This window comes from Anomaloglossus baeobatrachus, chromosome 3 (assembly GCF_048569485.1).
Source record: "Anomaloglossus baeobatrachus isolate aAnoBae1 chromosome 3, aAnoBae1.hap1, whole genome shotgun sequence".
In the NCBI taxonomy this organism is placed as follows: domain Eukaryota; kingdom Metazoa; phylum Chordata; class Amphibia; order Anura; family Aromobatidae; genus Anomaloglossus; species Anomaloglossus baeobatrachus.
Window position 1 is genome coordinate 107,231,927 of NC_134355.1, and position 12,126 is coordinate 107,244,052.

At 43.2% G+C, this 12,126-nt stretch overlaps 1 protein-coding gene across 2 annotated transcripts in view; it reads right to left on the bottom strand.

Annotated features, from left to right (window-relative positions):
* Positions 1 to 12,126, bottom strand: part of VRK2 (VRK serine/threonine kinase 2) — a 148,222-nt gene that overhangs the window by 50,838 nt on the left and 85,258 nt on the right. For both annotated transcript variants that reach the window (XM_075339369.1, XM_075339368.1), the window contains exon 9: positions 1,103 to 1,223. In XM_075339369.1, coding sequence (XP_075195484.1) covers positions 1,103 to 1,223 — 121 coding nt within the window. The remainder of the gene's footprint in view (positions 1 to 1,102; positions 1,224 to 12,126) is intronic.

Here is a 12,126-nt window from a genome sequence, read left to right on the forward strand (position 1 = left end):
AAGTTCCCCTTTCACTTCCATTATAATCAGTACATGAGTCGAGCCCGTCCAAACAAACAACTGCTCATTATAAGTACAGAGCACCAAAGTATGGTAGTGCTCGCTTATCACTAACCATTACGAGTACCGAGCACTCGACTATGGTAGTACTTGCTCATCACTAACCGTAACGAGTACAGAGCACCCGAGCATGGTAGTGCTCGCTTATCACTAACCGTAAAGTGTACCGAGCACGCGAGCATGGTAGTGCTCGCTTATCAATAACCGTAACGAGTACCGAGCACCCGAGCATGGTAGTGCTCGCTTATCACTAACCGTTACGAGTACCGAGCACCCGAGCATGGTAGTGCTCGCTTATCACTAACCGTTACGAGTACCGAGCACCTGGGCATGGTAGTACTCGCTTATCACTAACTGTTACGAGTACTGAGCACCCGAGCATGGTAGTGCTCGCTTATCACTAACTGTTACGAGTACTGAGCACCCGAGCATGGTAGTGCTCGCTTATCACTAACTGTTGCAAGTACCATGCATGGTAGTGCTTTATCATCTCTAACTGGTAGAAGTACTGTGCACCTAAGCATGGTAGTACTCGCTCATCACTACTCAGAACCATTTCTAATTTCCACAAAAATCACCACAACCTTTTTTCAGGTTTTGTTTTTTTTTTTTTCTCCCTTACGATACCTCTGAAAAAGTTTAAATGTTTTTCGGCCATAATAATGTAGCCATATTTTGAGAAAAATCTACTACAAAAACTATGTGTAATATATTTCAGTTTAGCATCACTATGTAAGATCGCTTATACTTTATAATGGCTCAAATTGAGCTCCCTATGCAATGCATCAATGCTGTGCAAAGGCTTGTTCACATATAGTTTTTTTTCTCTCTTTTTTTTGTGTATAAGAAAAATTACAGGAAAATATGTGAATAAGAACAAATAAATTACCCGCAGTGAAAACTTCATGTACTTATATCATAAATAAAAGGATGGAAGAAAAATATTACTTTGCAATTGCCAGTGTGTTTTTATTTTTGGTTCTATTATTATCACTCTTGCAGCATATAGATAATATTTATATTTTATTTTTTTAACTCATACTTTGTTTTGGAGGCCAGGATAGTAGAATAGTCCTTTAAGCTCTGCTCCCAGGGTAATTTTCCAGATATCCAGTGGATCATACAGTATATTAGGATTTCCATGTCCCCTCGCCTGGATGGGGCTAGGAGAAAAAAAAAAAAAAAAAAGAAAAAGAAATAACGGAGGGATGTTTAAAAATGATGGAGTATCAGAATACATTTTTTGAGGAATGCACTATTAGTGATGAAATATGAAAAAGTAAAATAGGCAAAGTGTTTTGTTTGTTCAGCTGTATTAGAAGTAAAAACGCCCAGTCGTTTTGGCTTTACACCACAGACAGCCAAGTGACTTGTTGCTGCAGAAAGGCAGGGTCAGTTTTCTTACCTCCTCGAACTTCATCCTTCCTCAGTCTAGCCTGTCACATGAACTTGATCCCCATGGCCTCTGACATGATCCAGACAGCCCATAACCCAGCACCAACACTTTCTCAAAGAGCCAGGCAGTAAAAACAAAGAAAGAAATGTCTGCAGCTAAATTGCTAACACATGTTCCAGGAAGTCCATGGGGTCTGCACTGGTCATACAGAGACCATTTGAGTGCAGACTAAACACTGATGGCCTTTCCTGTTCCATCATGTTCACGAGCTGAACCGAAAAGATAAGACGAAGCTGCCATCTAGTGTAGAAGAGCTGAAGTCATTCACCTCCGTCTCCACGTTACGGAGCATTACCACTAAACAATGCACTCGCTTCTCTGCCATAATATGTCCAACCAGACGCTGGAAACAGCGGCAGACGACCCAAATAATTCATCTCCTACTAAGAAACGCAATGAAGAATTTAGCCAGTTTGTATATTATTTCCCCACTTACCCAAAATACAATAATTGCTTTATATAACAAGAAGGAAGGAGTTAAACCTGGAGTGGGTAAAAAAAAAATAATAAAAAATTGCAGAGCGCAAATCTTCATAATGTCGTGTTTATAGGCGAGATACAAACCAGCTGATATATACACCTATGAAAGTTACTCACAAAATATTTCCAGCCATAATTTCACATTTGTTTTATTGTGTTATGAAGATTTGGAGTGCGGCTTCTGGGGGGAAATAAGGAGGCGGCCATGTATCAATCACTACGGCGAGATTGGAGATGTATATTTTATCTGCTGTTGCGATTGGAGAGAAAGATGTAATCTCGTCCTCGGCTGCTTGTGGTTGTTAAACTCACAGAATAGTTTATGGGCTTTCGTTAAGTGAATTTGGAAAAAAAAGTCACTCAGCAAACTTATCTTTTCACTTAAAAAAAAAGTCGCCTATCAAAAGTGGTAATGGCGACACATCGCAACCGGTCTGTGTCACTGTATGTGATTTATGGAATCAGGGGACAAGATTACCGCTCACACATGTGTATAAATATATTTACACACACATATGTATATATATACACATACATTATACTGTATACACATACACACACACAGACATAGAGATATATATATATATATATATATATATATATATATATATATATATATATATCTATATCTCTATCTATATAGAGAGAGAGATAGAGATATAGATATATATATCTATATATATATATATATATATATATATATATATGTGTATATATACATTTAGTGTGTGTGTGCGCGCGCGTGTATGTAATATAATATTATATATATATATATATATATATATATATATATATATACGCACACATACACATTATATAAATATAGATTATATATCTACAGACACATATATATATATAATCTAATATAATATATGTAAAATATATATATATATAAAAAATATATATATATATATATATATATATATATATACTACATACACACACACTAGATGTATATACACACATACATGTGTGTGTGTGTGTGCAAGTAAGTGTATGTATGTGTATACACATACATACAGTACACATACTCTATGCTATTAGGGTAGCCATTATTAAAGGCCCTTCAACCTAACAGAATGCTCCTCTGTCCCTTGGGTGCCGTTTATTTTCTGCACTGGCTTCAACATCGTCCTAATGCAAGACTTGGCTCTCGTATTAAAATAAAAACACAATCTCCACCACTTGCTGTTCTGTACAGATTTTATCAGTCATAAATCTCCCATTAACTGTGGAATGATTCCATTCATACACACGTGTTCACAAGTTCTTTTTCCATCAAGGCAATACCGGATTACAGCCTTGTAAAACTGGCCCATTTGCTTGCAGATCCAGGGCACACATCCTGACAGTGTGTGTGTGTGTGTGTGTGCGTGTGTGTCTAAATTATATACTAAGATGGATGGATGAATAATTACATAAATAGATAAGGCAATGTATACGAGATAGGTAGATAATCTTTATCACATGCTGGTAACATCTATAAAGTACAAATTAATGTTGAGAAGTGCTGGTTATTTTTTGCAATATAGTTTGTAGTATAGTGTTTGTGGTGGTGTCTGCCTCCATATTAGTTCAGTTCCTTCCATCAGTCATAAGCCTCATTCACACGTCCGTTTTGCACGCATGTGTTAAAAACAGACACCCGAACCATATACTGGTATCAGTCACAGGCCGAAGGCTGTTCTTAATTTGTGAAGGATACGACCTGACTTAAAGCACCACTCCAGCGGTTTGTGTGTGTGGGGGGGGGGATGGGTTCACAGCTGGAGTTTTGCTTTAAATCTATGCCCCCTAACTTATACTCTCTTTACGACAGCTTCACCTGTTACCAACGACCGTCCGGTCTTGTGGCACCATTTTGTGACACTAACTTCTGAATGGCCAGAACTTACGTCACAAGCTCCCAATCTAAGTCAATAATAATAATAATAATATTTATTCAATTATATAGTGCCATTAATTCCACAGCAGCGCTTTGCATACATCAGTAATACTGTCCCCATTGGGGCTCACAATCTAAATCCCCTATCCGTATGTCTTTGGAGTGTGGGAGGAAACCGAAGAACTAGGAGGAAACCCACGCAAACACGGGGAGAACATACAAACGCCTTGCAGATGTTGTCCTTGGTGGGGTTTAAACCCAGGACCCCAGCGCTGCAAGACTGCAGTGCTAACCACTGAGCCCCAGTGCTGTGCCGAGAGGCACAATGAGGCTCTTAGACTTGTACCGAGTTGTGAATCTGGTGCACACTTTTTTTTTTTTTCTTGTTTTCATATCTGCTTTTTGGCATGTTTTTGGTTTCTGTCTTTTTTTTTTTTCTTCTTTTCATTCTTGCGAACTCCAAGAAACAATGGAGAAGTGTACAGATCACAAATCCCCGGACATCCACCGAAGCTGCGGAAACTAGGTGAAGCCGCAGGAAGGGGGTATAATACAAGGGGCAGAGGTCTTAGATTTAAAGCATCACTCCGGTGGTGCAATAAATAAAAAACACTGGAGTGATGCTTTAAATTTGTAGGCTTTTAGCCTGGGAGAGTCATGTCTGTTAAATATTAGGCTTGGGGTCCTACCAGAGAGAGGTCGCCTTGTTGCAGCTGGTGGGCTCACAGGAATCGGCCCATTTGTGCGCAAAGTACCTTCATTTATATAAATATATTCTATATAGGAGTAATGCAGTCTAAATGTCATATGTTCAGTAAATATATAGCTATGTAGAGTTATGCAAGATCTAACACAGAGAAATAGGAGATAGATGGGCAGTATTTACCACATACTGGTAACATCTAAGGGTACCTTCACACTTTAGCGATGCAGCAGCGATCCGACCAGCGATCTGACCTGGTCAGGATCGCTGCTGCATCGCTACATGGTCGCTGGTGAGCTGTCAAACAGGCAGATCTCACCAGCGACCAGTGACCAGCCCCCAGCCAGCAGCGACGTGCAAGCGACGCTGCGCTTGCACGGAGCCGGCGTCTGGAAGCTGCGGACACTGGTAACTAAGGTAAACATCGGGTATGGTTACCCAATGTTTACATTAGTTACCAGCGCACACCGCTTAGCTTAGCGTGTGCAGGGAGCCGCGCACACTGAGCGCTGGCTCCTTGCTCTCCTAGCTACAGTACACATCGGGTTAATTAACCCGATGTGTACAGCAGCTACATGTGCAGAGAGCCGGAGCCGGCAGCACAGGCAGCGTGAGAGCGGCGGAGGCTGGTAACTAAGGTAAATATCGGGTAACCACCTTGGTTACCCGATGTTTACCCTGGTTACAGCTTACCGCAGCTGCCAGACGCCGGCTCCTGCTCCCTGCTCGCTTCATTTGTCGCTCTCTCGCTGTCACACACAGCGATCTGTGTGTCACAGCGGGAGAGCGCCTTTGAAGAAAACGAACCAGGGCTGTGTGTAACGAGCAGCGATCTCGCAGCAGGGGCCAGATCGCTGCTCAGTGTCACACACAGCGAGATCGCTAATGAGGTCACTGCTGCGTCACAAAAAGCGTGACTCAGCAGCGATCTCGGCAGCGATCTCGCTGTGTGTGAAGCACCTCTAAAATACACTGAAATGTGGAGCACTAAATATAATCAACAGAAAATACAAACGATCCATTAAGAATCACTTATTGTCACAATCCAAGTCACAATCCAGTACTACAGGGTTAATGAAGTGACAATCATGCAAGACATCACCACAAGGCCTCATCCCCGCTATTCTTTCACAAGGCCTCATCCTCGCTATTCTTTCACAAGGCCTCATGCTCGCTAGTCATTCACAAGGCCTCATCCTCGCTAGTCATTCACAAGGCCTCATGCTCGCTAGTCATTCACAAGGCCTCATCCTCACTATTCTTTCACAAGGCCTCATCCTCACTATTCTTTCACAAGGCCTCATCCTCGCTATTCTTTCACAAGGCCTCATGCTCGCTATTCTTTCACAAGGCCTCATCCTCACTATTCTTTCACAAGGCCTCATCCTCACTATTCATTCACAAGGCCTCATCCTCACTATTCATTCACAAGGCCTCATCCTCGCTATTCATTCACAAGGCCTCATGCTCGCTATTCTTTCACAAGGCCTCATCCTCGCTATTCATTCACAAGGCCTCATCCTCGCTATTCTTTCACAAGGCCTCATGCTCGCTATTCATTCACAAGGCCTCATGCTCGCTATTTATTCACAAGGCCTCAAGCTCGCTATTCATTCACAAGGCCTCATGCTCGCTATTCATTCACAAGGCCTCATGCTCGCTATTCATTCACAAGGCCTCATCCTCGCTATTCTTTCACAAGGCCTCATGCTCGCTATTCATTCACAAGGCCTCATGCTCGCTATTTATTCACAAGGCCTCAAGCTCGCTATTCATTCACAAGGCCTCATGCTCGCTATTCATTCACAAGGCCTCATGCTCGCTATTCATTCACAAGGCCTCATCCTCGCTATTCTTTCACAAGGCCTCATGCTCGCTATTCATTCACAAGGCCTCATGCTCGCTATTTATTCACAAGGCCTCAAGCTCGCTATTCATTCACAAGGCCTCATGCTCGCTATTTATTCACAAGGCCTCAAGCTCGCTATTCATTCACAAGGCCTCATGCTCGCTAGTCATTCACAAGGCCTCATCCTCGCTAGTCATTCACAAGGCCTCATGCTCGCTAGTCATTCACAAGGCCTCATCCTCACTATTCTTTCACAAGGCCTCATCCTCACTATTCTTTCACAAGGCCTCATCCTCACTATTCTTTCACAAGGCCTCATGCTCGCTATTCTTTCACAAGGCCTCATCCTCACTATTCTTTCACAAGGCCTCATCCTCACTATTCATTCACAAGGCCTCATCCTCACTATTCATTCACAAGGCCTCATCCTCGCTATTCATTCACAAGGCCTCATGCTCGCTATTCTTTCACAAGGCCTCATCCTCGCTATTCATTCACAAGGCCTCATCCTCGCTATTCTTTCACAAGGCCTCATGCTCGCTATTCATTCACAAGGCCTCATGCTCGCTATTTATTCACAAGGCCTCAAGCTCGCTATTCATTCACAAGGCCTCATGCTCGCTATTCATTCACAAGGCCTCATGCTCGCTATTCATTCACAAGGCCTCATCCTCGCTATTCTTTCACAAGGCCTCATGCTCGCTATTCATTCACAAGGCCTCATGCTCGCTATTTATTCACAAGGCCTCAAGCTCGCTATTCATTCACAAGGCCTCATGCTCGCTATTCATTCACAAGGCCTCATGCTCGCTATTCATTCACAAGGCCTCATCCTCGCTATTCTTTCACAAGGCCTCATGCTCGCTATTCATTCACAAGGCCTCATGCTCGCTATTTATTCACAAGGCCTCAAGCTCGCTATTCATTCACAAGGCCTCATGCTCGCTATTTATTCACAAGGCCTCAAGCTCGCTATTCATTCACAAGGCCTCATGCTCGCTATTCATTCACAAGGCCTCATCCTCGCTATTCATTCACAAGGCCTCATCCTCGCTATTCATTCACAAGGCCTCATCCTCGCTATTCATTCACAAGGCCTCATCCTCGCTATTCATTCACAAGGCCTCATCCTCGCTATTCTTTCACAAGGCCTCATCCTCGCTATTCATTCACAAGGCCTCATCCTCGCTATTCATTCACAAGGCCTCATCCTCGCTATTCATTCACACGGCCTCATCCTCGCTATTCTTTCACAAGGCCTCATCCTCGCTATTCTTTCACAAGGCCTCATGCTCCCTATTCTTTCACAAGGCCTCATGCTCGCTATTCTTTCACAAGGCCTCATCCTCGCTATTCTTTCACAAGGCCTCATGCTCGCTATTCATTCACAAGGCCTCATCCTCGCTATTCATTCACAAGGCCTCATCCTCGCTATTCATTCACAAGGCCTCATCCTCGCTATTCTTTCACAAGGCCTCATCCTCGCTATTCTTTCACAAGGCCTCATCCTCGCTATTCTTTCACAAGGCCTCATGCTCGCTATTCTTTCACAAGGCCTCATGCTCGCTATTCATTCACAAGGCCTCATGCTCGCTATTCATTCACAAGGCCTCATGCTCACTATTCTTTCACAAGGCCTCATCCTCACTAATTTGTCACAAGGCCTCCTGCACATATTTTTCAGACAGAAGGCGTCACAATACCGTGACCACGTTACTCTATCTAGCTCATCACAGATCTCTATATGGTCGATTTCCTACAAACTGTTCAGATTTGTACATATTCCACATGCTCCATTTTGACATACTCGCCCCATATAAATCACTTGTTGTTATCAGAAATATGGAACCTTTTTTATTTTACATCATATACTGTAACATCCATTTTACAAATCAATATTAATATTTTATCTGTAATATGGAAAAAATGTCAATCTAATCTCCTTATCCATCTTTCCTATTTATCTACTCCTATCCATCCATTACTCCAAACTGTCATATCCAGACATTGCACTTTCTTCTTCTATTTATCTAGACTTCTATCTGACTTTCTTTCTAAAGACTCATTCAGACTACAGTGATTTTTCTCCTACACAAAAAAAACTAAGTTTTAGCATTGTTTTTGATCAACTTGTCATCAAAGTTTGTTCAGCGCTTCAGCAGATTTTTCTTGGATCCAAAAAGAAAAAAAACATTTTTTTTAAGATTGTTTTATCAAAGAATCCCTGAAGAATGGATGGCACTTGGAAGGCATCAGAGTGCTGTCCGAATTTTTCACAAATTCAAAAACGACTTTCATTGCAGAGTTTGATCCGACACTAGGATCAATACAGAAAACGTCTCTGATTTTGTGCGGACCACTGGGTCAGAGTAAAAAAAAACAAAACAGAACTCCCTTTAAATTTTTCACTCTGTTTTATTGCAGGTATTTGGTAAATTCAAAAAGTTCATTTTTTTTCTCATTAATGTACACTCTGCAGCCACCTTGACAGAAAAAAAAACAGAATTTTTGCAAATTTCTTAAAGAAAAACTGAAATATCACATGGTCATAAGTATTCAGACCCTTTTCTCAGTTTTGAGTAGAAGCACCTTTTGAGCTAGTACAGCCATGAGTCTTCTTGGGAATGATGCAACAAGCTTTTTACACCTGGATTTGGGGATCCTCTGTCATTCTTCCTTGCAAATCCTCTCCAGTTCTGTCAGGTTGGATGGTGAACATTGGTGGACAGCAATTTTCAGGTCTCTCCAGGGATGATCTGGGAGTCCTTCATGTGTTTTTTTGCAAACTCTATGTTCTCTTTTATAGGGTTTGCACGGAGGAGAGGTTTTCATCAGGACACTCTGCCATAAAGGCCCGACTGGTGGAGGCCTGCAGTGATAGTTGACTTTGTGGAACTTTCTCCCATCTCCCTACTGCATCGCTAGAGCTCAGCCACAGTGATCTTAGGGTTCTTCTTTACCTCTCTCACCAAGGCTCTTCTCCCACGATTGCTCAGCTTGGCTGGACAGCCAGGTCTAGGAAGAGGTGGTCCCAAACTTCTTCCTTTTAAAAAGGGGTTAACCGGGTTATTTTGCTTCTTTTTATTATTTCACTTTTGGGCTATATTGGGGCAGGTAAGTGGATAGTAACTACCTACCTTCCCTGCTGTCAGCCCCTCTCCCCAGGCTTAGAAAGGTTATGTGTCCGTTCCTGCCAGGATTTTGTTATTTCCTGTGATGTCACATCAACTGGGGTAGGAGATTATGCTCACCTTGTAGACGGGCATCACAGCCGACGTCATGTAGCACCCCTGGGCAGGTACAGTGCGCCGGAGTCCCCACCCTCCCTTCCCCGCACCCTCCCCACATTCCGTACTCTCCCTGCAACCTCCCAGCCACTGCTGTGGGGCCCGTGAGCTAGGGGAGAGGCCTGGAGGTGGCTGCACGCAGTATCACCAACAGCACCAGGCCCCCAGCTCAGGACTGTATACATTTGAAAGCACAGATGAGAGGGAGCGCTGCGCTGCTTCTCATCACTGTCCCACTGTCTGTTCTCTCTGACAGGTCAGTACAGCATTGATGTCACTACTGTGCTGATATGAGCACAGACAGCGCGCGAATGAGGAGCAGTGGCAGGGACCGAGGAAAGGGCAGTATGTATTCCCTACACGGTGGGGGCTATAATGGGCTGCAGAGTGATGTGTGTGGGGGGGTGCAGAGCGACGTGTGTGGGGGGGTGCAGAGCGATGTGTGGAGGGATGCAGAGCGATGTGTGTGGGGCGATGCAGAGCGATATGTGTGGCGGGGTGCAGTATGATGTGTGTGGGGGATGCAGAGCGATGTGTGTGGGGGGTGCAGAGTGATGCGTGGGGGTGTGTAAAGCGATGTGTGGGGGGGTGCAGTGCACCGTGGGTGGGGTTGCAGAGCGCCGTATGGGGGGATGCAGAGCGCTATGTGGGGTCTGTATAGCCCTATGTGGTGGGGTGCAGAGCCCTATATGGGGCTGTTATTTCCAATGCTATAGTGATGAGAGGTTAGTGCTGGGCAGAATACTAACAGCCAATGAGTGTGCAGAGGGCCGGCAGAAGGCGGGTTTGGACACTGAGGCTAGGCGGTGCCAGCTCTGACTGAGGTTTGGCATAGGAAGATTTCATATTTGGTTGAGATGCAGGTAAATATATTGGGTGCATAGAATAAAGGGATAATTCAAGAGGAACAAAAGTTACAAAACAAAAAAAAAAAAAAAATGTAGGGGTGTTTTATATGACAATACACCACAGATAAACTGCAATTTTTTTTTAAGCTAATGCCGGAGAACTCCTTTAAGGATTATGGAGGCCATTGTGCTCTTAGGAACCTTGAGTACTACAGAAATTCTTTTGCAACCTTGGCCAGATCTGTGCCTTGCCACAATTCTGTCTCTGAGCTCCTTGGGCAGTTCCTTTGATCTCATGATTCTCATTTGGTCTGACATGCACTGTGAGCTGTGAGGCCTTCTATAGATGGGTGTGTTCCTTTCCAAATCAAGTCCTATCAGTTTAATTTAACACAGCTGGACTCCAATGAAGGAGTGGAACCAACTTAAAGTGAAAAATTTAAATGGGGCCTGATTACTTTCCGTACCGTGTGTGTGTGTGTGTGTGTGTGTGTGTGTGTGTGTGTGTGTGTGTGTGTGTGTGTGTGTGTGTGTGTGTGTGTGTGTGTGTGTGTGTGTGTGTGTGTGTGTGTGTGTGCGCCCCAACCACACCTATTGCCAATCCATATCATACGCATAAATTGCCTGGGTCTCAGCTTCCCATACACGGTAAGTGTTTTTAACTGCATGAGAGGACACACACAAGCTAGGGACCCCAACGTAGAGAAATACTTTGGCGTAGTGTTGGGGCTCTATTGCATTGATCAATTCAGTAGCTAAATTTCTCTTGATTCATATGTTCATGGCAGTAATGCAGGTTCCATTTTTCACATTTTCACTCTTACATATAGCTATTGGATTTTTCAAGTCAGTATTCACACAGCAGTTTCTGCTATTTCATGTATTCCCCTTACATAGTCACTGGTGTGCATACCTTATCTCCCCATAGTGATGTTTTTTTTAGGTTTTTGCACCCAGAAATGAGAGTGACTCTTGATGGGCCAGATGGATGGGCAGAGGCTGGATCAGTAAAGGGCAGAGAGCTCCACTCCGACTCAGACGCCAGCAAAGTGGAGGTGGGGTACTGGTATGGGCTGGTATCATCAAAGATGAACTTGTGGGACCTTTTCGGGTTGAAGATGGAGTGAAGCTCAACTCCCAGACCTACTGCCAGTTTCTGGAAGACAACTTCCTCAAGCAGTGGTACAGGAAGAAGTCGGTATCATACAAGAAAAACATGATCTTCATGCAGGACAATGCTCCATCATATGCATCCAACTACTCCACAGTGTGGCTGGCCAGTAAACGTCTAAAAGATGAAAAAATAATGACATGGCCCCCTTGTTCACCTGATCATCATAAAGAAAGGTGGCTATATTGGTCACTAATTTTTTGGGGTTTTGTTTCTGTATGTCAGAAATGTTTACTTCTAAAATTTTGTGCAGTTATATTGGTTTACCTGGTGAAAATAAACAAGTGAGATGGGAATATATTTGGTTTTTATTATTAATTAAATAAAATATTATATATATAAAATATAGAGAGAGAGCAATAGAGAGAGATACACATAACTAGATTA